This window comes from Mustela putorius, unplaced genomic scaffold, assembly GCF_011764305.1.
Source record: "Mustela putorius furo isolate JIRA1106 unplaced genomic scaffold, ASM1176430v1.1 tig00001584_pilon_pilon_pilon, whole genome shotgun sequence".
In the NCBI taxonomy this organism is placed as follows: domain Eukaryota; kingdom Metazoa; phylum Chordata; class Mammalia; order Carnivora; family Mustelidae; genus Mustela; species Mustela putorius.
In genome coordinates, this window is record NW_025421806.1 from 1,293,039 (window position 1) to 1,319,033 (window position 25,995).

General features: G+C 42.3%; 1 protein-coding gene across 7 annotated transcripts in view; it reads right to left on the reverse strand.

Annotated features, from left to right (window-relative positions):
• NFX1 (nuclear transcription factor, X-box binding 1) overlaps positions 1-23,742 on the reverse strand; it is an 81,487-nt gene extending 57,745 nt beyond the window's left edge. For 2 of the 7 annotated variants that reach the window (XM_013062915.2, XM_013062914.2), the window contains exons 1-4: positions 23,601-23,729; positions 18,442-19,443; positions 6,166-6,324; positions 2,991-3,068 (exon numbers count right to left, since the gene is read on the reverse strand). In XM_013062915.2, coding sequence (XP_012918369.1) covers positions 2,991-3,068; positions 6,166-6,324; positions 18,442-19,443; positions 23,601-23,625 — 1,264 coding nt within the window. In that variant the 5' untranslated portion in view covers positions 23,626-23,729. Of the gene's footprint in view, positions 1-2,990; positions 3,069-6,165; positions 6,325-18,441; positions 19,444-23,600 lie in introns of all 7 variants that reach the window. The other 5 variants (XR_006608920.1, XM_013062916.2, XM_004765337.3 and 2 more) reach the window with 5 other exon arrangements.
• Between the last annotated feature and the right edge of the window lie 2,253 nt (positions 23,743-25,995).

Sequence of the window (25,995 nt, forward strand, 5' to 3'; positions counted from 1 at the left end):
GCCTTCAGCTGGGGTCATGATCTCAGGGTCTTGGGATCAAGCCCCGTATCAGGCTCCCTGCTTAGTGGGGAGTCTGCTTCTCTTTCTACATCTGCTTCTCCCCCAGCTCATGCTTCCTCTTTCAAGAAGTAATTAAAAAAAAAAAAAAAACAAACTTTAAATTTTCCTAACACCACCTCTTACTGGAGGCCTTGTTCACTCATCCCATTCAACGTTTATAAATTGAACTCACTGTCCCCATCAGTCCTGCTGCTCTTGACCTGCCTTTTTCTGTCCTTGGTATCATCATTTTCAAAAGCATGAAACTTTGGAGCCACATTTGGGTTCTTCCCTTTCCCACTGTTATTAATTCCTATTTACCTTTGAAATCTGGTACCCCCTTCCTTTCTCTCCCACTCTAATACCCATTATAGACTTTTATTATTTTCCACCTGGATTCTTACAAAACCCCCAAATGTTTAGGCCCCCAAACACTCTATTCCCTCCCACCAGACTAATCTTTATAAAAAATCACACTGACACCTTCAGTGGCTTCCCACAGCCTGCCAAATGAAGTCCCTGCATCTAAGCCTGGCAACAAGAAGTCAGCCCTGGGGCGCCAGGGTGGCTTGGTTGGTTAACCATCTGACTCTCGATTTCGGCTCAAGTTATAACCTCAGGGTTTTAAGATCCAGCCCCACAATGGACTCTGTGCTGGCTGTAGAGTCTGCTTAAGATTCTCTTTCCCTCTGTTTCTGCCACCCTGCTGCCCTTGTATGCGCACACGGGATCTCTCTCTCCCAAAAAACAAAACAAAACAAAGAAACAAAAAACCAGTTGGCCCTGCCTTTTTAGTCATTTCCCATGCCTTCACCTTTACAGATCCTGGGCTCCATAACCAACGACTCTCGTTCTCCTAAAAGATCCCAAGCCTTCTTATTTTTAAACTTCTGCTTATGCTACTCTCCTCAACAAATCTTTCCCCTACCAAGATTTTACCTAGTTTTCAAGCTCAGTTGAATTGTACCTCCTTTTTTAAGGATTCCCTAAATCATCTAGCCCGAAATGAGAATTCACCCCAAAGATCTCCCACAGTTCTTTGGACTTACAGAACATCAAGTTAATTGTGTCTTAGCTCTTAGACTGTAAGCTCTGGGAAGTCAAAAGCAGTCTTATTCCCCTGTTTCTTCATGATGTCTGCTACTAAGTTCTCAATAAAGTATATTATATTAATGGTCTCCCAAAAGAACAAAGAGACACAAAGTCATTAGGTCAATATAGGACCATTATTTGCACTCCTACACCATTTTACCTTACTCAGATCATCTTGACCTTCAGCCCTCATTCTTCTACCTTCTTAAGGCCTCATATCTAATTTGTCAGTGAAGGCTTTAACAAGATTTTTAATTCCATTGTGGAGCTTTTATGTTTAAAAATCCTTTAAAATAAGGTAATTAAGCCTTGGTATTGGTCCAATTTGTATAGATTTATATGGATTTCTTGCTCCCAGCTTCATGTTGCCTTTCCAACAGTACATTCCAGGGGCGCCTGGGTGGCTCAGTGGGTTAAGCCACTGCCTTCGGCTCGGGTCATGATCCCAGAGTCCTGGGATCGAGTCCCGCATCGGGCTCTCTGCTCAGCGGGGAGCCTGCTTCCCTCTCTCTCTCTGCCTGCCTCTCCATCTACTTGTGACCTCTCTCTCAATCTCTCTCTGTGTTAAATAAATAAATAAATCTTTAAAAAAAAATTACCAACAGTACCTTCCAAAATACTCATCCCTTCAACAAATATTACTTTAGTATCTTTTAAGGCTCAGATTTTGGCAATAAAAGATCAGATTTATTTGGCAATAAAAGATCAGCAAATTCCAAATAAAAGAGTGGCTAAAGTGGGAGAGGGGATAAGAAAGGGAGGCTTCCTTTGGAAAACAATGTTTGGGGTCTGATGTTGAACGGATGAGTCAGTGACAGAGATTTAAAGATGGGAAAGAACATTCTAGACAGTTGAGTTCACCAAGACACAGAGTCTAGAAATTGAAGACTTCATGACCAACTTTTGTGAAAACTGCTAGTTAAGTAATGGGAAAGAAGAAATAGGAGCAAATTAAAGTTTACAGAAATAAACAGGAAGAGCTAGTCATTTCAAGAAAGGAATGGCTGAAAGCTCCAAGAGCTACTGTGCTGCCAAAAAGGTTAAGAACTTATAAATCAGCCCTGGATTTGTCAGGAAGGGACCACTGATGACTTCTGAAAACAGGTTCAGCAAGGTGAGGAGGACAGAAGCAAAAATGCAATGGTCAAGAAGGGTGACAGATGGTTGAGAAGCAAAATTTGAAAAAAATCAAGAACTATATGAAGGTTAGCCATTAAAAGGCAGGAAAGAAAAAAAAATACGTGTAAAAGAAAAGACATGCAGATAACAGACTAGCAGCAAGAATGGGCATCTAGACTGCAGAAAGTTCTCCCTAACACATAGGGGAATTGAGTTTTTCAAAAACAGGAAGAAGTATTCCATAAAGAGGGAAGATAAGAGTTTGTAATGTAAAAATGTAAAAAGAAAATTTTTCTTTATTTTAAAGACCCCAATGACTGATTTTCCAGGTAAAAATAAAGTATTTTTCAACACCACTCTTTCCTCATACTGCTCAAATCTGAAGTATCAAAACTGTTAACAGTTAAGGGTAAGAAAGAGCCCATGTCTATGCCTGCCTCCACCATCTGGTCAGTTCTGGTCTAAAGGTAAGATCAAGGAGACCAGAACCACAGCTCAGAAGTTGCATTAGCCTGGTGGGGATGATGAGAAGGCCAGGTCCAGAACAGCTTGCCAAGAGCATAAAGGCTTGTGACTCTGGCTGTGTGCGGGACCACAGGCAGATGGTGTCGGTAGACTCCTGAACTTTTAAGTCTTATTAGGAACTTCTAAAACATGCCTGGCGCATCACGCCTTCTGTGCTAGAAAATGGGTTACAATCCATGAAGTGGAAGAGACTCAAGTGAAAGCAAAAAACTCACCACAGAAACAAGTGTAAGTATTAGGAACATGTGCAGAGACATTCTGACAGGCAGGGCATCTCCAACCACTTTGGCCATCTGTCAAGAAAAACAAGAAGAAACCAAAATAATTTCCTTACAAAAGCACATGTAATTTTTAAAAATTTAAACCTAAAAGAAGCCTTAATATTTAAGCAACAGTAGTCATTTTTTTCTTTTTTAAAGATTTTATTTATTTATTTGACAGAGAGATTACAAGTAGGCAGAGAGGCAGGCAGAGAGAGAGAGGAGGAAGCAGGCTCCCTGCTGAGCAGAGAGCCCGATGCGGGACTCGATCCCAGGACCCTGAGATCATGACCTGAGCCGAAGGCAGCGGCTTAACCCACTGAGCCACCCAGGCGCCCCAACAGTAGTCATTTTATGATAAAAAATCAGATATTAAGGATATCAGGATTTTTTTTTTAAGATTTTATTTATTTATTTGACCAACAGAGATCATATGTAGGCAGAAAGCAAGCAGAGAGAGAGGGGGAAGCAGGCTCCCTGCTGAGTGGAGAGCTCAATGCAGGGCTCAATCCCAGGACCCAGAGATCATGACCTGAGCTGAAGGCAGAGGCCTAAACCACTGAGCTACCCAAGCACCTCAAGGATATCAGGATATTAAGAAACAAATTCACAATACTGAATGCTCTGCTTAAATATTACATTTGGGCTTATATTTATAAGGGCTTTAAATATAGTAATCAAACAGGTACCCATTTTTTAAATGTCAGCTGAGATATAACTGACATATAACACTAAGGTGTGCAACATGCTGGCTTGATACATTTATTATACTATAATAAGATTATCACAGTCACATTAGCTAACACCTCAATTCCCTCACATGATTATCAATTTATTATGTGGTTCTAGTATTGAGGTAAACACTGAACTAAATCTTGGCTTGAAAAAACAAACGGATAAAATATTTGAGTACAGGGGTGCCTGGGTAGCTCAGTGGGTTAATGCCTCTGCCTTCAGCTCAGATCATGATCCCAGGGTCCTGGGATTGAGCCCTGCATTGGGCTCTCTGCTCCTCGAACAGCCTGCTTCCTCCTCTCTCTCTGCCTGCCTCTCTGCCTACTTGTGATCTCTGTCAAATAAATAAATAAAATCTTCCAAAAAAATAATTTGAGTACATTCAGGAAAACCCAGATGTCTTCTTTTTTTAAGACTTTAAGTCGTCTCTACACCCAACACAGGGCTCAAACCCACAACTCAGAGATCAAGAGTCGTATGCTCTACCGACCGAGCCAGCCAGGTGCCCTCAGATGTTTTAAATTAGAAGAGTCACAGATCAGAAAACATATGTTATTTTTTCTTAAAAGGAAATTTTAAAAGGTTTTATTTATTTATTTAAAAAGCTTTTATTATTCACTAGAGAGTGTGTGTGTGTGCAGGAGCAAGCGGAGAGGGAGAGGAACAAGCAGACTCCTGGCTAAGCGGAGTGCCTAAGGCAGGGCAACATTCCAGGATCCTGAGATCATGACCCCAGCCAAAGTCTGAGGCTTAACAGAATGTGCTACCCAAGTGCCCCTATTTTATTTATTTATTTTAGAGAAAGAGAGAGAGCATGAGCTTGCGGAGCTGGGGGCAGGGGAGGTGGGAGGAAATACAAAGGGGGCCAGAGTGGCAGCGAGATAATCTTTCATCCAGACTCCACACTGAGAACAGAGGCTCAGCTCTTCAGGGCTCAGATCTCATAACCCATGAGATCACGACCTGAGCCGAAACCACAAGTTGCCTGTTTAACCAAATGAGTCGACCAGGCTCCCCAGCAACTGCTTTCTATAAATTTCTAAAGCAAACTATACAGGAAATGTTTTCTGTAACTGATACCTGGATGAAAGTTACCATTTTCAATAAATGTGACTGATTTTTTGTATTCCAAATATACTTTGGTATTGTTAGGTTAAGCTGTTTTTAAAAATTTCCTTCTTTAGGGTTGCCTGGGTGGCTCAGTTGGTTGGGCAACTGCCTTCAGCTCGGATCATGATCCTGGAATCTCGGGACTGAGTCCCACATTGGACTCCCTGCTCAGCGGGGAGTCTGCTTCTCCCTCTGACCTCTCCTCTCTCATGCTCTCTCATTCCCTCTCTCAAATAAATAAAATCTTTAATAAATAAATACATACATAAATTTCTTTCTTTAAAAAATTTTATTTTGGGGTGCCCGGCTGGCTCAGTTGGTTAAGCAACTGCCTTTGGCTCAGGTCATGATCCTGGAGTCCTAGGATTGAGTCCCACATGAGGCTCCCTGCCTTGGCAGGCAGTCTGCTTCTACCTCTGATCCTCCCTCTTCTCATGCTCTCTCTCTCTCTCAAATAAATAAAATCTTTAAAAAAAATTATTTTATTTTCACTTTTTAAGCTCTATGCTCAACATGGGACTTGAACTCATACCACTGAGATCAAGAGTTACATGCTCTACCAACTGAGCCAATCAGGTGCCCCTTAGTTCTTTATTCAATATCTACAGCTTCATACCAGTCATCTGAAACATGTGTTCAAGGAAACAGAACAGATAAAATATTCAAGAGGAATTGGTTATTTTTATTATTCTTAAAGATTTTATTTATTTATTTGACAGAGAGAGACACAGCAAGAGAAGGAACCCAAGCAGGAGGAGTGGGAGAAGGAGAAGCAGGCTTCTTGCTGAGCAGGGAACCCGATGTGGGGCTTGATCCCAGGACGCTGCAAACATGATCTGAGCTGAAGGCAGACACTTAATGACTGAGCCACGCAGGCACCCCAAGGAATTAGTTATTTTTAAATCTAAGTTTAAGGAGTGCCTGGATGGCTCAGTCAGTGGAACATGTGACTTGATCTCAGGGTTGTAAGTTGGAGCCCCACACTGGGTATATTTAAAAATAAAACCTTAGGGATGTCTGGGTGGCTCAGTTGGTTAAGCATCTGCCTTTGGCTCAGGTCATGATCCCAGAGCCCTCGGACTGAGTCCCACATTGGGCTCTTTGCTCAGCTGGAAGCCTGCTTCTCCCTCTGCCTGCCACTCCCCCTGCTTGTGCATGCGTCCTCCCTGACAAATAAAAAGAAATAAAAGAAATAAAATAAAATCTTTAAAAAAAAAAGCTAAGTTTAAAACCTGAACATATCAAATGAGTGAGAATAACTATTCAGAAGAGAGAAACAACTGACCTGCTTGAGATGCTGGAGACCTTGCCCATTTCTTTATGCAGTTCAAATGAAACACATGATAACAGCTCTGACAGCTCCACACTGGCGCTGTGACACGAACCAATTCACAGCACACCATGCACTCATATTTTTCTGTAGTAAGCTGTTCAATTAGAGAACCTGTTTTAAAAAAACAAACAAACAAATTAATTCAAACACAGAAAAACATTCCTTACTTTAGTCAGCCAAGGATCAGCAAGGCATTTAAGGGAAATCTCCAAACACAAAGGTTTTAAGTATGTCTAATTCTGAGTAAGGTGGCTGTTCAGTGTTTGGGGCGAAGAAGAACAGGAGTATGCTGAGGAAGAAGACTTAGGAAGTGGACATTCAGGTGGGGATTTGCACAATTGTGGAAACAGTCCCCGGAAACTGTCCAGGAATTGCCCAGAATAGCCAAATGCCCCTTATAACACAGCAAGTTGCTTCTGTTCCTCAGAAGCAACAACTGTAGCACCTGTCCTACCTCCTATGAATCTGATCCAGATCCGTGAAGTCAGGCTTGGAAAAAGCTCACAAAACTGCAGTGGTCAACCGAAAGAAACCTAAGCCTGGATAGGTTCCAACAACCCAGGGTGGGTTACCTCCTTTCTAGTAGTTGCCATGAAAGTCTCATCTCAAAAAAAAAGAAGTCTCATTTCTTCTAGTAGTTTCCATGGAAGTCTTTAGTTGGTCTACTCAAAAAAGATGTTCTTATAATGCCATGGTAGGGTTACTAGACTGAAGGAGATACAGACCCTGGTTCCAGAAGCCCAGCATCTGGTGAAGAAGATCAGCATCATTAGGAATCCTCCCAGCTGGATTCCTTATTACCTTCACTGACTTCCAGATTTTTCCTCAAACACGATCTCAACAAAGCCTTTTTAGATCCGAAGTAGAGTCAGGTACTCTCAGATGTATGTGTGTGTGTGTGTGTGTGTGTGTGTGTTTTAAAAAGAGAGAGAGAGAGAAAGACAGAGAGAATTTCTTCTGAGCAGGGAGCCTGACATGGGGCTCAATCCCAGGACCCCAAAATTATGACCTGAGCTAAAGGCAGACGCTTAATTTATTGAGCCACCCAGGCGCCTCTTTCAGTCTATACTTACAGCATTTACTTCATAATACTATTTTATTTGTTATTGGGTCCAAATAGGTTTTAAGAATAAACTAATTAGGGACGCCTGGGTGGCTCAGTTGGTTGGACGACTGCCTTCAGCTCAGGTCATGATCCTGGAGTCCCGGGATCGAGTCCCACATCGGGCTCCCAGCTCATGGGGAGTCTGCTTCGCTCTCTGACCTTCTCCTCGCTCATGCTCTCTCTCACTGTCTCTCTCTCAAGTAAATAAATAAAAAAAATCTTAAAAAAAAAAAAAAAAAAAAAAGAATAAACTAATTAACCTTAAATATATCATGCCAAGTGCTATGCTTATGCACTTTACATATATTTAATTTTTGTAAAAAGGCTGTAATATAGGTACCATTTTATAGATGAAGAAACTGAGGCTCAAAGTAGTTCAATCACTTACCTAAGGTCACAAAGCTCACATTTTAATCATTTTAGAATATTAGCTTTCATAAGATTACTTTCTGTTTGTCTAATTTAATGGCAAAAGAAATACAAAACACAAGAACTATAAAGTCTGTGAGACAGGGTCAGGGCCTTGTCTGCCTTGCTCACTGTTGTATTTCCAGTGCCTAGCCATTAGCAGGTGCTCAGTAAATATTTATTAAATGAATGGATGAAGAAATAAATGAGTATCAGCTCTCTCCCTTGAAAGTTTCAGGCTTCAGTAGTTTCTATCTATCTACTTATTTATTTGATGCAGAGAGAGAGAAGAAGCATGAGAAGGGGGGAGTGGCAGAGGGAGGGGGAGAAGCAGGCTCCCCACTGAGCAGGGGGCCCCATGCGGGACTCAATCCCAGGACCCTGAGATCATGACCCGAGCCCAAGGCAGCCGATTAACGACTGAACCACCCAGGTACCCCAGGCACCAGTAGTTTCTGAAATAGCTCTTTTGTTCGGACAAAAGCCTGGAATAAAGATTTGTGTGGTTGATAAAGAGAAATCTACTTGCTTTAGGTAAATGATAAACACATCAAAAAACTGAATTATACTGGGGCGCCTGGGTGGCTCTGTGGGTTAAAGCCTCTGCCTTTAACCTCTGGCTCAGCTCATGATCTCAGAGTCCTGGGATTGAGCCCTGAATCTGCTCTCTGCTCAGCAGGAAGCCTGCTTCCTCCTCTCTCTCTGCCTGCCTCTGTGCCTACTTGTGATCTCTGTCTGTCAAATAAATAAATAAAACCTTTAAAAAAGAAAAAACTGAATTATATTAAAAAAACTAAAAAACCAGACATAGATTCTTTCTTAAAAGCAGGGACACCCTACTCTGCATTGGTTAATGTCTCTGAATAACAAAGTTAATTACACTCCTACCATTTAGTATGCTACATATGAAAGATTCTGAAGGGGTAAGTAAGAGAGAGCTCATTAAAGAGTAAGATTATGAGTAAGTCATCTACATACAAGAGCCTGACTGTGCAGAGGAACAGTCTGTGAGAATTACATTTGGAATAAATTTTGTGGAAAGTGCCTATTGACTATTTTAGGACAGAAGTGAGAAGTGAAGGACACAAAAAAGTAAGTGAGGTTGGGAACATACACGAGAACCCTATGATTGACTACTGTTTTGATTTTTGCCCTGAAGGTTGTCTTTTTATTTTATTGTTTCTATTACTCATTAAGTTTTGGCTTGTTAATAATTATATTAATAACATATTAATAATTATTGTTTTATATGTGATGTTTCTAAATCTAGTCACAGTGAAACTGACCACTAGAATGCACATACATATAGCAAAGTGGGAACAACTGCCAACTTTGAATAACCCACAAAGCTCTAAGCCTTCTCCAAAGGCTGTTTCTCTCACATCCCATTTTGAATCTGACAGTAAATCCTAGTACTATATTCAGAATTCATCCAGAATCCAACCCCTGCTGCTATTACTGTGGCTCAAGCCACTATCTATTCACCTGGATTATTAAAATGGCCTCCTAACTAGTCTTCCTACTTCTGCCCTTGCCCTACTTCAGTCTATTCTCACCACAGCAGCCAGAGGGAGCCTGTTAAAATGCAAATTAGATAATGCAACTCAAGTCCAGAACTTGCCAATGGTTCTGACTTCACATGTCTATAAAAGCCAAAGTCCTCACAATGGCCTTCATCACTTCCGGTCTCCACCTATTTCTCTTTCCCTAAGTCACTACTCTAAGAACACACTGGCCTCCTTCCTGGTCCCAGACTGGCAGGCAGATTTCTGCGTGAGGGTCTTTATAACTTGTCGCTCCCTCTGCCCAATGCTACTCCCTAGACATTGGCATAGCTCAGTTCCTTACCATCTTCAGGTGTTTACTCAAAATGTGATCTTCTCAATGAGAAGACTGGCCTTGGCCATATTTTAAAAAATTGCAACCTGCTCCCTCATCATTCCCTATCACTTTCCCGTATGTATTTTCCTCCACACCACTTGAATCTTATAGATCATTTATTTTCTCCACACCACTTATATATCCTCTCTTTTATAGCATGTATTTTACTTTTTTAATCTTATTTCCTAACTCTATACATAGAATGTACACTCCTTTTTTTTTTTTTTTGAATGTACACTCCCTGATGGCTGAGGTTTTTAACTACTGCTGGTTGGGACATAGTGGGTACTCAATGATACTTGTATGAATGAATGAATAAAAAGAAATAAAAATATAGCAAAAATTCCAGAAAGACCCAGGAAGAGAAACAATATAATCCTTTCACCAATAATACTTCAGTTTTATCCAGAATAGCTCTGTCCTGGTAAACTATCACATTTCAGGCCCAAGACACTTGTCTGCTGGCTGCCAGCCCTTTCCTGACTACTGGCTTTTCTTCAATCTTAAATTCTCTTTGATTAGGGTTTCTCCATAATTACTCAGTCACAACAATGTCTACTCTATACTTCTACTTTGAAAGCATGTCAGTAAAGAGGGTGATATGTCCACTGAAATAATCAGAAGAGAATGGAGTGAAGTGTTAACTGACTACAGACTTCTCAGATGTACCAATAAATAACTGTTAAAAAAAACCCAAAAGCAATCATGCTTTGAATAATCAAAGAAAACACTGTGATTAAGTTGAAAAGAAAGAAAGAGCCATTAAAAAAAACAGATGTACACTAAAACTAATCTGGTATCTGGAATTTAGTTTAAAATCAGCAAAAATAAAAAATAGATTAAAAAATGGGAGACTGTGGGGCGCCTGGGTGGCTCAGTCGGTTGAGTGGCTACCTTCGGCTTGTGTCAGGATCCCAGGGTCCTGGGATCAAGCCCCGCATTAGGCTCCCTGCTTGGCAGGGAGCCTGCTTCTCCTTCTCCCTCTGCCTGCCATTCTGCCTATTTGTGCTCTGCCTCTCTGTCAACTAAATAAATAAAATCTTAAAAAAAAAAAAAGGGAGATTGTTCAAATATTAATGCTTATCTATTTTTAATTGCATATTATATGTTTAGAATAAAGTGCAAGGATTTCTTAATGAGCAGAAAAATATATAACATAAGCAAAAAGATGAACACGTTTATATTACATGATTTCAACAATGTAAAACTGAGCATTGGAAAATTCTATAAGAAAACAGAACAAAAGGTTAAAGCTGGTTCTATCTGGATGGTGGGACTAAAGGTGAGTTACCTACTAAACTGACTTTATTAAGTTACCTCATTTAACGCAAGGCAGCTGTTTTTAAAAAGCTAATACATGGGCTCCATGCTCAGTGCGAAATTTGCTTGAGATTCTTTCTCCCTCTGCCCCTCTTGCCCATGTGCTCACTCTCTCTCTCTCTAAAAGTAAATAAATAAATCTTTTTTTTTTTTAAAGATTTTATCGATTTATTTGAGAGACACAGAGAGAGAGAGGAACACAAGTGTGGGGAGTGGGAGAAGGAAGCAGGCTTCCCATGGAGCAGGGAGCCTGATGTGGGGCTCGATCCCAGGACTCTGGGATCATGACCTGAGCCAAAGGCAGCTGCTTAAGCTGCTTGGCAGCTGCCAAGTAAAAAAAAAAAAAAAAAATCTTAAAAAAAAAAAGGGGGCGCCTGGGTGGCTCAGTGGGTTAAAGCCTCTGCTTTCGGCTCAGGTCATGATCTCAGGGTCCTGGGATCGAGCCCCGCATTGGGCTCTCTGCTCAGTGGGGAGCCTGCTTCCCTTCCTCTCTCTCTCTGCCTACTTGTGATCTCTGTCAAATAAATAAAATCTTAAAAAAAAAAAAAAAAAGAAGCTAATACAATATAAATATGGTAAACATGTTCAAGATGGTTATGCTGAGAGACTCCTGGGTGGCTCAGTTGGTTAAGCATCTGCCCTCTGTTCAGGTCACGATCCTGGAGTCCTAGGATCAAGTCCTGCATCTGGCTCCTTGCTCACTAGGGAGCCTGCTTCTCCCTCTGCCTGCCTGTTCTCCCTGCTTTTTCTCTCTCTCTCTGACAAATAAATAAACAAAATCTTAAAAAAAAAAAAAAAAGATTGTTTTGTTGAGTATGAAGCATTCGTCAGATACCACATTTATTTATATGAGTCCAAAGCTTGTGGCAGAGCTTAGGGACTGGAGGTAAAAGTTTAGAAGTCAGCACAGCACAGAGGCAGTGGCTGAAAGAAATGGAACCAGCTGTAATCTTCCAATGAGACCTTAATCAAGTAAGAACAACAGAGGGCTAAGATAAAGCCCTAGGAAACACCAACATTTAAGAAAGAGGTGGAGGGGCACCTGGGTGGCTCAGTGAGTTAAAGCCTCTGCCTTTGGCTTGGGCCATAATCCTAGAGTCTTGGGATCAAGACCCACGTTGGGCTCTCTGCTCAGCAGGGAGCCTGCTTCCCCACCTCTCTCTGCCTACTTGTGATCTCTGTGTCAAATAAATAAATAAAATCTTAAAAAAAAAAAAAAGAGGTGGAGGAAGAGAAACTTGAAGGACATAAGCAGGAATAGCCAAGGAGAACGAGGAGGATCAGAAATGTGTAATATCAAGGAAGTAACATTTCAACAGACCCTTTGCCTAAAACTCAAAGGGAAGCCCAGGATAAAGGCTGAAATACATCTGTCTGATGGCTGTGACAAATAGAAAGGCATTAAAGACTTACCAGTAGCTGTGAGTCAAGTGGTGGTGATGGCAGAAGTCTGAGAAGTGAACCAAAATAGGTAAAAGGAAATAAAGTGGTGATTCTTGATTAGACTAGAATGGAAGGAAACACGGGGTGGAGGTGGGGGACAGCGAGGGGGGCATATGACAAGGGAAGTTTTTTCTTTCAGAGTGTGTGCAGACTTGGGAAGACAGCTTCAGGCTGAAAACTTGGAATGGTATGTGTGAAAAGGCTGCTGAAAGAAAACAAAGATTTTAGAATGGGTGAAAGAAAAGGAAGCTAGGCACAGATGTCTCGAGTTTGCATTAAAGGGAGCAAAAAGCTGAGAAAATTATGCCTGATGATCTCCCCTTTGTCTGTGAAGAGGCAAGGAGGTCCACTGAGTTTGAGGGAGACGAATGGCAAGAAGGTCTGAGTAAGCCTGGAAAAGATTTGGAGTAGTCTTGGATGAAAATGAGAAGGGCAGCTAACCAAGGCCATATAAGGGGAAATGTGCAGTACTGAAAGTCAACTGAAGTTGGAGAATCACAATCAAAAATGTTTACTGAGAACCTACTGTGTGCCAGGCATTGTTTAAACACTAAGAATACATGGTAAACAACCAGACAAAAATCTACTGCCCTTAGGAAGTTACTACCCAGTAGGGGAAGGGAAACAATAAATAATGAAAAGTTATTAAAATTATATGAAAACGCATAACCATAGACAGTATGAATTTCAATTCATCATTGAATAGTGATAAGTGCTACGGAGAAAAATAAACCAGTAAAGGATAGGGAATGCTGGTGGTGGGGGAAATACTTGAGTTCTAAAGAGGGTGATCAGGAAGACTTCCCTGAGAGGGTGAGTCTGCAGCAGCACCAAATCTGTACTATCATATGATTTCCTGGAACAGCATTCTGTTAGTCAGATGGAGCAGAAAAGGTAGACTGCAGTATCAACCCAGGGTGGGCGTTCTGCCAAATGGTTTGGCAGAAGGATAATACTTTAAAATTACATTAAGGCTCAGCCTGAGGAGGGAATAAAGAATGAGAAACAGCTGATGATACAGTTAGTGGGTGGAATAGACTCCAGAGTGCCAGAGGACAGGAGGTTATGGTCAGAAAGTAGTAGTGGGTATGGAGGGATAATGAAGATGAAGGTCACTGTGGCTGAGAAGATCAAAGGACGTGAGAATGGTATAATCCATATGATCACTAAAGTCTTGCAGAGTAATAGCAGGATTTATGGTAAATCAGTGGTTCTCAAATCAGAGTCACTTGGAGGCTTGATAAAAAATAAGACTACTGGGCCCTACTCCCAGAATTTCTGTTTGTTAAGACGGAGGTGAGACCCAAGAATATGCTTTTCAGCTGCTGGTCTGTAACTATACTTTGAGAATCACTTTGGAAGAGGAAAGATATAGGCAGGAGGCATTAATAAATGACACTAGGGCTAAAACATGACAAAGATAAAGAGACATGGGAGGTGATGTAGCCAAAAAGTGATGTACCGGAGCAGGGATTCTGAAACAAGGTAGAAATATAATGGGGTTCAGAAAGGACACTGAGAAAGGAGCAGGCTCTTCCCGTCTTCCCGAAACTAAGGCAAGTGGGATAAAGGAAAAGAGAATGCTCTAAACAGGCTGCCCGGAAAGGGGTGAGCTTGAGAAGGCCACAGATTAATTAAAAGCAGGAGCAGAGCAGAAATGGACTAAGGATATAGGGGATCCTATTACCAGAGAAAGAGGGATCCAGACAGTTTGGGAGAACAGGAGCAGTGCTAGTTTTTCTCGGTATAGAACAAGAATAAGCAAAGACCACTCTCAAGCAGCCAGGGAGACTTTTATCTGGGGTCACCCTCTCTTTCCATTCTAATCACGCTTTCACCTCCACTACTCTACCAAAACTGCTCTTATCAAGACCAATAACCTTCACACCACCAAATCCAACAATCAATATGAAGTTGTCCTCTTGCTGGATTCATCAACAGCATTTGGCACAACTGATCCTTCTCCTTGAGCTCTTTTTTTTCAGTTTGGTGTTTAAAACATGGTTAACTTCTGGGCACCCAGGTGGCTCAGAGGGTTAGGCCTCTGCCTTCAGCTCAGGTCATGATCTTAGGGTCCTGGGATCGAGGCCCACATTGGGCTCTCTGCTCAGCGGGGAGCTTGCTTCCCCCTCTTTCTCTCTGCCTGCCTCTCTGCCTACTTGTGATCTCTGTCTGTCTGTCAAATAATTAAATAAAGCCTTTGGGGCACCTGGGTGGCTCAGTGGGTTAAAGCCTCTTCCTTCGGCTCAGGTCATGATCACTGGTCCTGGGATTGAGCCCCACATCAGGCCCGCTCAGCGGGGAGCCTGCTTTTCCCTCTCTTCCTGACTGCCTCTCTGCCTACTCATGATCTCTGTCAAATAAGTAATAAATAAACCTTTAAACAAAACAAAACAAAACAAAACATGGTTCACTTCTGTGATGCCTGGGTGGCTCAGTTAAGTGTCTGCCTTTGGCTCTGGTCATGAACACAGGATCCTGGGGTCAAGCCCTGTATTGGGCTCCCTGCTCAGAGGACAACCTACCTCTCCCTCTCCCTCTGCCATTCCTCCTGTTTATGTTTTCTCTCTCAAATAAATAAATAAATACTTTAAACAAACAAAAACATGGTTCACTTCCTAGTTCAATTCCTACTCATTCCCCATCTCTTTTGATGGGTCCCTATCTTCTAACCTTGAAACACTGAGGTATAGAAAGGCTCTACCCTCCAATCTTTCTTCTCTAACTACACTCACACCTTAGGAGACCTCTAGTCTGTTAGAGGACTCAGTGCTGAAAGTTCCCAAATTTAAATCTCCAGTCCAGATCTCTGCCTGAATTTTTAACTCCCTAATTCTCTTAATTTTCTAAACAAGGAGTAGACAAAACAAAACATATCCCAAAGCATCTTTTCCAACAAGGGAAGACCAAGAAAACCTTTCCAACAAAAAGACTAAGAAAGACTGAGAGGAGACCAAGGAGACATGATGGGTGACTAATGTCAACCTGGTATCCTGGACTGGATGTTGGGACAAAAAAGGATGGCAGTGGGAAAAAATGGCAAAGTCCAAATGAAGTCTACAGTTTAGTTTATATTACTGTTAATTTCTTAGTTTTGACCAAAGGCCAGAGTTGGTTATATAAGATATTAACATTAGACAAAGCTGGGTGAAGGATCTATGGGAATTCCCAGTACTATCTTTGTAACTTTTCTATAAATCTAAAATTATCTCAAACTGAAGAGTTTTCAAAACAAACAACACCTTTTCTCTCCCAGCAGTTTTACCACTTCAGTATCTGGCAATTCTGTTTTTGTTTTTTTTTTTAAAGGTTTTATTTTTAAAATAATCTCCATAGCTAATGTGGAGCTCGAACCTATAACCCAGAGATCAGAGTCACATGCTCCACGGACTGAGCCAGCCAGGTGCCCCAGCAATTCTAATTTTACATTACTCAGACACAAAAGCCTTGGCTTGGTCCTTGACCCCTCTCATTCTCTCTTGCAGCCAACATCTTGTCTATTTGCAAATCCTAAGAGTTTTATCTTCCAAATACATCCAAAGTGTAACGCTCTTACCTCTTCCAACACTACTACCCTAGTCCAAGTCTCTATCATCAACTATGTGAATTACCGCAACAGCCTCCTAACTTGTCCCCTTGCTTACTTAAGAGCCAATTCTCCAAACAGCAGGGTGAGTGATTGTTTTAGAATGCTAGTAATATCATGTCATCCTTTTTCCCTAAAACCTTGAGCTGCTTCTCATATTCTTTTTTTTTTTTAAGATTTATTTATTTATTTGACAGAGAGAGAGAGAGAGATCACAAGTAGGCAGAGAGAGAGGAAGGGAAGCAGGCTCCCTGCTGAGCAGAGAGCCCGATGTGGGACTCGATCCCAGGACCCTGAGATCATGACCTGAGCCGAAGGCAGCGGCTTAACCCACTGAGCCACCCAGGCGCCCCTGCTTCTCATATTCTTAATCAGAACCAAGTCCAAGGGCTTCACATGATCCAGTCCTTGTGACTTCTCTGACCTCCTCTACTGCCCGCCTCTTCCGTTGCTCACAATGTCTCCCCTCCACCCGAATCTAAACTTGATTCTCCCTCTGCTTGGATATTCTTCAGAGAGCCACATGGTGCGCTGCTGCATTTCCTTCTGGTCTCTATTCAAGTGTCTCCTCAAACAGACAAACCTAGTTAGACAAATGCTGCTGTTACTGTCCTTTTAACCAGATTTATATTCTCGTTAGCCCTTACCCATCACCTGGCATATTAAATTTTGGTTTAAGAACTTTCTGCCTGCCTTCCCTACCAGAATGTGAATTTCACCAGTACTGTACCCCCAGTATTGAGAATAGTGCTTATACATAAATATTTATTCAATAAATGTGAATAAAATATTCTCAAAAATATGTGGGTATGTGAGGTCAAGAGAGATTTCTTAGGCAGAACTCTTAAGATGGCCTCTAAGATTCCCATATGCATACAGGTGTGTGTGCCCTATATAATCTTCTCCCCTTGAGTACGGGTGGGGCTGATCTAATCAGGTGAACCCTTTCAAAAGAGTCTAGGGATCAAAGATAGAAGTCAGAGAGATTTGAACAATCTGTAACACATGTGTTCTTAAAGACCTTGAAATAGAAAATTACCATGTTGTGTAGAGGGCCATGTGGTAGGAAATTGCAGGTAACCTCTAAAAGCTCAGTGACCGCCCCCCAGCCAATAGCCAGCAAGAATATGGGGGCCTCATTCTACACCCATAAGGAACTATATCTTACCAACAACCAGTGAGAGGAGAAGAGAATCTTATGACTCAGATGAGTTGCCTCCCTGGCCAAATTCTAGTCCTGGGAAGCTCTGATTAGAGAACTTGGCTAACCCCTAACCAGACTCCTGACCCAAAGAAACTGATATAATAAATGTGTTCTCTTAAGCCACTACACTTGTGGCAATTTGTTATAAAGCGAAAGGAAACTATTAACCAGCCTTACGAATTCAAAAACAAGTCTAGTATATCATTACTTTGGTTCACATACAGGTTGATGTCCCAGAGGAAGAAGTGCCTAATGAAGCAAATGAGAACTAGAACTATTAAGCCAGTGTGAAAACAGACCAAGGCAGGAGGTAACTTCATGTGTTGGGCTGGGCTATGTACACTGAACTGGAGAGAGACCAGATGGTGAAGGTCCATGAGGAAAAGCTACTGGAATAAAGGTGGTTAGCCTAGATGAAATACATACCTAGGGAAAATGAGAAGTGTCTTCAAATACCGCAAAAAAGTTGATCTGCAATTAGGGGGAGGGGAACTGTGAGGAGAGAGACTGGTTGCTGTGTTGCTTCAGAGGGCAGAACTTGAACCAGGGCATAGAAAGTATTTACTGGAAAGAAGTTTTCAGTTTAATGTAAGGAAGAACTTTCCAACAGCCGGAGCTGAGTACTTATTATGTTCTAAGAGCTATGTTAAGCAACAGGATATAAAAATGAAGAAAGAGGTGTGTCCGGGTGCTCAGCTGGTTAAATGTGGGACTCCTGATTTTGGATCTGGACATGATCTTGGGGTCGTGAGATCGAGCCCCGCATTTGGCTCTGTGCTCAGCTGGGAGTTTGCTTGGGATTCTCTCCCTCTACCTCTCTCTACCCTCTCCTGATGTAGTGTGACAGATCAACTAAGAGAAAGAAACTGAAGATGGCAAGAGTGGTCAGAACCTCCTGCAGATAAGCAGACAAGAGACAAGTTCCTTGCAGGCTGGAACGAGGAGAGGTAGTGGAGATGTCATCATCCCCTACTTGTGCTTTCATGATTAGAAATAAAAAATCTTGTAACCAAACATCTGTAGGACCCATATCTGCATTTTAAAAAACCCTTACTAAATTTCTTGTCTGTTAAGAAAAAAAGTTCCCTATTTGTATTTGCTTATGATATATATAAACTAAGTGGTTACCTACTAGGGTGAGGAGCGAGTGGTGGCAGGACCCAGGCAGATAATGAACAAGGATAGAAAGAGCTGTTTCACTGTGATTTCTGGTTCCTCAACTGTGTGAATTTATTATCTATTAAAAATAAAACAAAACAAAACATTTCCAGATAGATTTACCTGTGTGTGTTTCCACATTCTTTAGCACATGGTTCTGTTTGCCTCGGGGGAAAGATGTTACTTGAGGATCCTGCCTCCTTACAGCACATTTTTCTGGGTCAATCCTTCTGGAAGACTTGTTGACGACTGCCAAGTTCCCATTGTCACAGGCAGATTTAGCTGGTCTTTCATTAGGATTATCCTTTGGAATGGGGGCCATGTTGTTCCTGGGTCCGGCATTTGTAAGTCGTTGGCCCTCTTGTTTTGGTGGATTCCTGCCTGGTCGTGGCCTGGCCCCTTCCACTTCCCAGGGAGGCCTTTTCTGTGGGTATCTTCTCTGCTCATTGCGTCTGGCTACATATCCATCCAATACTCCTTTTTTAAAGGATGTATCCAAAGAGTCAGGGTGCATAACCCCCACAGGTTTGGGATTTTCAGGTCCAGCATCCTCGGATTTTGGAGTCATTCTGTTACCCCACTCACATTTGAGTTTTCCCTTGACTTTTGGTCCTCTACCATAACTGTACACAAATTGGGCTGCTTTTTTGGGTTTTGCTCCCCTGGGATCTGCACCAACAATTTCCTTCTCATTCTCAGAAGGGCTGTGTTCTCTGGGGTTTGTCCCACTCTCTGACCTACCCACACTTTCTAAGCCAGCTGCATCTGAGGTCTGCTCAGTGAGATTCTGTACTTTCTTGACTTTGATATGCTGTTTTTCACTCCTCAATTTCTGCCAAGGTTGGTTCTGAAGGCCATGGTTCTTGAGTGATTTGTTACAAGCAGAGGACTGAAAAGAAATCTGCTGACTTTTAGGTTTGCTTCCCAAAGGATAACCATGCTGATGAACAGCAGAGATGTCATCATAAGGGACTTGCCTGGAAAGGGGACAGGGAGGTGGTGAACTATAATTTCTTCTACCAATCCTATTAGAATCTAGTCTCCTTTGACTCCCACAACTTAGACCAGAATTTTTTCTCTCCTGAGGAATAAACTCAGCAGCATCTGTGTTGAATTTAAAAGTACCTAGGACATAAAAAAATAGACATGTCAGTGAAGAAATAAATTATCACCCATGAAACCCAGAAGACTCTAAGTCATTATCTAAACATTACTTTCCTAAAGACTTGTATAAATACAACAGGCTCTTAGTGAGGCCTAGGTTTCCTGTGAATATGATGGGTTCAAGATGCTTGTGGAACACTGACCATTCCATGTCCAGTAACCTCACCAATAGCCACTGCTAAGAACTACTAACTAAAACTCCTCACCTGGGTGACCAAGCATTATTATTATTATTAGCATTTTAAATGTAAGCTCCATGCTCTATATGGGGCTTGAAATCACAACCCCAAGATCCAGAGTCACATGCTGTGCCGACTGAGCCAGTCAGGCATCCTGATGAGGCATGATTTATGTATCTAGTTACTTTATCAAAAAATTCAAGTCAGCAAACAATTTGGGGGTGAGAATCAAATGAGCAGATTCCATGTGGTCTTTCAAAACTCTTAAGGTAGCATTGTGTAATATCAAGTAAACAGGTTTTGAAGTCAGCCAAAATCAGTTTGAAGTCTGGCTCTCCAATTTATGATAGGAGTTTAGGAATATCATTTGATTGCTTTTAGCCTTCATTTCCTCATCCTTAACAGAAGATGATACTATTTCAAAAGGCTATTGTGAAGTTTAAGTAAAACTTCATATAGATAGTACTTAACATAATGAGTATATTAGTTCTCATCTCTTCCCCCAACCCAGGAATATATTTTAGGTTTTCCATATATAACCTTTATAATATAGTCCAGAATACGAGTCTCAAAAATTAAGTATATGCCTTTTCAACCCACTCAATTCCTTCCCCCAATGTAATTTTTTTCCCCTGAAGCCCAAAGAGTAAATGATTTGCCTAAGGACACAACACTAGTTAGTAGAAAAGTCAGAATTATGTGTAAAATATGGATTATACAGTTGACCTCTGAACAACACAAGTTTTGAACTATACAAGTCCACTTATATGTCAATTTTTTACAGTACTGTAAACGTATTTTCTCTTCCTTTTGATTTTCTTGATAACATTTTGTTTACTCTAGCTTACTTCATTGTAAGAGTACAGTATATAATACATATATCATGCAAAATATGTGTTACTTGACTGTTTATGTTACTGGTAAGGTTTCTAGTCAATAGTAGGCTGTTATTTGTTAAGTTTCTGGGGAATCATAAATCATCATGCGATGTTTAAGGGTCAACTACACTACGAATCAGTGGGGCTTGGAAGACATGGGTTTATGACCTTGCCATCACTTGTGTCTTTATGCAAATGACTTAACCCAAATTTTCTTATAAGGAATGGAGAAATTAACAATCCCTACATGTTGCTATGAAGAATAAAGCAAATTAGTAACATACATAAAGTGGTTAAAATGGTGCTTTATTTTTGCAGTTAGGACTACAGGCTATCTAAAACACAGACCTGACCTCAGATGGGTGCAGTGCAGAGTGTGGGTTTCAGGTTTAATAATAAATGTTAACACTTATTAGGTAATTAACATGTGCCAGGCACTATTCTAAATACTTTGTATCTGTTAACCTATTTAATCCTTACATTCCTGAGGAGAAAGGTGACACTGAGAAATTTACTTGCCAAAGGCCACAGAGGTGTTCCAAAGCAGACTCAGGATTCCACCCCAGGCTACATGGCCCTAGGTACCACACTCTTACACTGCACTGTCAGAGGCTGGGAGGTGGGTACCATAGAAACATATACTGAAGAACTGAACGAGATCATAAAGGTCATAGGGTAACCTCTCACTCAATTCAGGATGTGTCCTGAAAGCATTCACAAAGGCAATTCTGGGGATTGGGTGGAAAGCCTTACAAAACAAAGAGGATTATAAAGATTCAGAAGGTGGCAAAGGAGATGTTCCAGAAACATTAAGAGAGAACATAAAGGTGGGAATGGGTAGATTAGATCAAGTGGGTGTCATACAGTCCGCTCCTTCTTGAAGAAACAAAGTTGGAAAGAGGCAGAAGAAAAGTCAGTTAAGTTGTCTGAACAGCCTAGTAAAGGATGGGAAGAACGTGTTCCATGCTAACCAAGAAGGAGTCGATGCAACTAGGGAGTCTAAACAGGGAAGCACTATTCAAACACAGTATGGTTCCACTAGACATGAGGTAGTTGGTAATGCCTTCAGAAAGACCCTTGAGAGATAGGAGGAAGGGGAAAAAAGAGCACAAAAACCAGGAATCTGCACCTGAGACACAAAGATGTGAGATACCTTCTTTTTCTCCTCAGTATTTTAAGTAGCTGGAAGTTACTCAGTAAATAGAATATAAGTGGTACCCTAGATCAAAGATAACACAGCAGCATAGTAAGTGTCCAATAGGTGAGAGGAGAAGAATAAGGGGAAATCCAAGAGATTATGAAGTCAAGAAACAAAGCTGGCATTGGAGAATCTGCCCATGGGCAGAAAGACATACCTGAACCTGTTACTGAGGACAGGAGTGGGCAAGAGAACTAAACCCTGAGTGGAGATGGGAGGTGTGGGCTAAAGATGATGCTGAATTAAGAGCATGGAGTAGAAACCAAGGCAAAAGCAAATTAAGGGGGACATAGGGGTGGCTCAGTTGGTTAAGTGTCTGCCTTTGGTTCAGGTCGTGATCCCAGGACCCTGGGATTGAGCCCCGTGTGGGGCTCCCTGCTCAAAGGGGAGCCTGCTTCTCCCTCTGCCTACTGCTCCCCCCACTTGTGCTCACTCAGTCTCTCACTTGGGCTCTCTCTCTGACAAATAAGTAAATAAAATCTTTAAAAAAGAAAAGAAAAAAAGTAAACTAAGGAACAGGAGAGGGACTGGAGAGGTCTCTGGACTAGGAAAATATGCCATAGTAGATGTGGGGGTGGGTAGCTCAAACCTGGGGCACAACAAGGAAGGCCAAAACTGTACCTCACAACCGGCCTCACCCATTCCTGCCTCAAATGGGCCAGAAGGGAGCCTGAGGATGGGAAGATCAATGGATCCAGTTTAGAAGATCTGGGGTGAAAAATGGGTGGGAGAATAATAAAACACCACACTAACCTAAAAGGTTCCCATCCCGCAAGATTTAAAACCTAAATCAGGACTAGGGTTTGACAAATGCAACTTTTCTGACCAAGACCCAAAGTAACAAGTACATTTTAGTGGCCACCCAGAACACAAACATACATATACTCTTCTTGGTGCCCCAACACCGGTAAGTGGCAGAACTAAGACTAAAATCAATGTTTACAAACCACATGCTGCAAACTGCTGTCCTGTTTTTCCAGAAAGAGTGGGTCCTGAAATGAAATCAATGTAGTGGGTTGTGACAAGTATTTCTTCAAAGAAAAGAGAAAATAGAGTGTATTGCAATTAGTAAGAAAAAGGATTACCTCCTAAAACTTCCGGTTCTTTTTTATATTATACACATATGTGCACTAAATCAGATGTAAAATGTTTCTTTTTGGTGTCTGCCCAAAAGTTTGGAGAACAAAGACCTAAAGTACACCTTGAAGGAAATGGAAATGGATGCTACATGAACAGCCAAACGAAGCTGTCTACACACAGAACCAACCCCAAGATAAGTGAGCTAACAATTACGGAACAGGTACTGTACAGGGCGGGAGCCTTCACAGGAATTTACTTATTCACCCCCAGCCGATGGATGAGGAAACTGAGACTCAGCCACACTGCGTGGCACTCTGAGAATAGAAACCACTGGTGTTCGGCTCGCGCTCGCTCTGCTGCCCCAGGACGCGCCACCCCGCCACGCATCGAGAGCCCGCCACCGTCACGGGCGTCACGGGCGGTGACTCCACCGACGCCCGCCTGTTGGAGATTAGTGCGGCCTCTGCCCCAGGAGAGCTGGGCTGAAGGCGGGACGCCCACATCGATTCACTGGGCGCCGGGACAAACCCGCTCTCCCTGGAAACCCAGCTGCGGGGCTTCACAACCCAGTGGAGGACGGTCGAGGTCTCGGTACCCACGACGCGCGTGGCTTGGCCCTTCCGAGCCACTATCCCGAGCCCTGGTTTCCACTATGCCGAGCCCTGGTTCTCACTATCCCGACCGCCACTCTCGCGGTATGAATGGCCGGAGCCCTAGGACTCGCCACTGACCCAACTTCCGCTCCCCGAGAGGGGCCCAGTCCCGCGCGGGCCGGGACAGTACCTGAGACAGGAGGCGCCTCCGCCATCCCGTGCCGCAACACCTAAAGCGAGCCCTGCAACCTAGAGAGGGCTGTCACCCGGTCACGTGTCCTCGACTTCCGGCGCCGCAAGAATATTCGCATCTGCGCGCGGGGTGGATGGCCACGGAGGTTGCGCGGCCTAAGAGAATTGGGAGGTGCGTCCGTGACGTCAGACATAAGCGCCAGGCGCTGGCCTGGAGGAGGAGATTAGAGGCTGGCTGTAGGTGGGGAGGATCACGTTTGTGTGCTGGCAGGAATTTGCGTAGTCATTGTTTTTCGTTTTGAGATTCACGGTGTTTTTTTTTGCTACTGTGCTCTTTTGTTCTGGCACCCAACTAGCTTCACCTGGCCTTCCGCAGTTAACTCAGACGTCACTTTCTACCTGGAGTAGTGTGGCTTTGGGGTTAGAAAGCAACAAAAAACCCCGCTAAGTAGTCAAAAGGGAACCTGAGTAAAAATACGCGCAAACAAAAACCCGATAAAGGGCTAATATACGGAGAATGCTTAAAAATCAGAAAACGTTAAGTCAAAAGAACCTAAAAAACCCCCCACAAAAAACCCCGATTAACCATGGATTAGAAATGGTAAAGAACTTGAACGGACAGATGACAATAAAATAAAAACGTGAGGGGGAAACTTTGGAGGCACCAATAATTTATAAAGTAAAATTTTAGGGGCCTTCGCCTCACGCTCGCTGCTCAGCGGGCATTTCTCCCTCTTCCTCTGCTCCTCACGCTGCTCATGTTCTCTCCCTTAAATAAATAATAAAATAAGATCTTTAAGAAAAAGCAACAAAATTTTATTTGACAGAGAAATGACGAGAGAGGGAACACGAGTGGGAGAGGGAGAAGTAGGCCACCTACTGACCAGGGAACCCTATGTGGGATTGGATTCCAGAACTCCGGGATCGAGACCGGAGCTAAAGGCAGATAGGCACCTCAAAAGTAACAAAATTTTAAATGAATGTATGTAGTTCGTTATTGCATTACTAAGTAGAGCACAACATGTAAGCGTGAAGCATGTGTATTTGTAACCTAATTCCCTGGTCCAGGCTTCTTCCCCCCAAATACAAAATAGATTCATTTATTCATATGCGTTTTAATGCATACTCTCCTAGGCATTGCTTTAAGTGCTGGAAGTAAATGGTGAAAAAGACAAACATGGTCCCCACCCTCGTGAAGTGGATTGTCTAGTAGAGGAGATTAAGAACTAAGTAATTAATATTTATAAATTAATACATTTTAAATAATTTCAGATTATGTTAGCATTGTGAAAGAAATAACATAAATCATTAATTTTGACAGATCAGTTCACCAAACCAACCAACCAACCAACCATATAGTTACCTTTAGAAATTACCAGATGTTGGGGTGCTTGGGTGGCTCAGTGGGTTAAGCCTCTGCCTTCAGCTCAGGTCATGATCCCAGGGTCCTGGGATCAAGCCCCACATCAGGCTCTCTGCTCCTTGGGGAGTCTGCTTCCTCCTCTCTCTCTGCCTGCCTCTCTGCCTACTTGTAATCTCTGTCAAATAAATAAATAAAATCTTTTAAAAAAATTACCAGATGTATCAGTCTGTGTCCAATCAGGTGAGAGGAAGCACACAGTCATTTGAACAGAGAAGATTTTATTTATTTAAAGGCTTACTAACTATAACAGAGAATTGGAGTAGTAAGGAATTGACTAGGGGCGCCTGTGTGGCTCAGTGGGTTAAAGCCTCTGCCTTCCGCTCAGGTCATGATCCAGAGTCCTGGGATCAAGCCCCACATCGGGCTCTGTGCTTGGAGGAGAGCCTGCTTCCTCCTCTCTCTGCCTGCCTCTCTGCCTACTTGTAATCTCTGTCAAATAAATAAATAAAATCTTTTAAAAACTAAGGAATTGACTAATAAAAAAGTAAAATGAACTCAAATAAAATAGGATTAGCAATATAAGGAACAGCCACTACCTCTATGGTTAAGATAAACTATCTAATGAAGATCACCCCAGAGCTGAAGTGCAGACCTTGTCAGAGAGCATGTGGCCCTGGCTCACTAGATGGTAGGGAAGTGGCTGTGGTGCTGCAGTAGATTTCTGTAGGGGAAAGTCCTTCTTGGGGAGGTGTCTCAGAAGAGGCATTCTACTGCAAACCACCTAAGAGGGTGCCAAGAGAAGTTTGTGGCTGTTCGCCACCACAGACTGAAAAGGCCAGGTCCTGAAGAAGCCCTGTAAGTTGCAGGAGCCAAATACTGGAGAAACTGCCCAAGCCCAAAAGCTTGCCTAACTGAAACACTAGAAACAGGAAAACAAAACCTTTTCCTCCTGCAATATCTCTCTGGTGCCCCCTACTGACAAATCTTAATATCTGCCAGCTGATAAAAGATAACTTAAAAGGATGCTAAT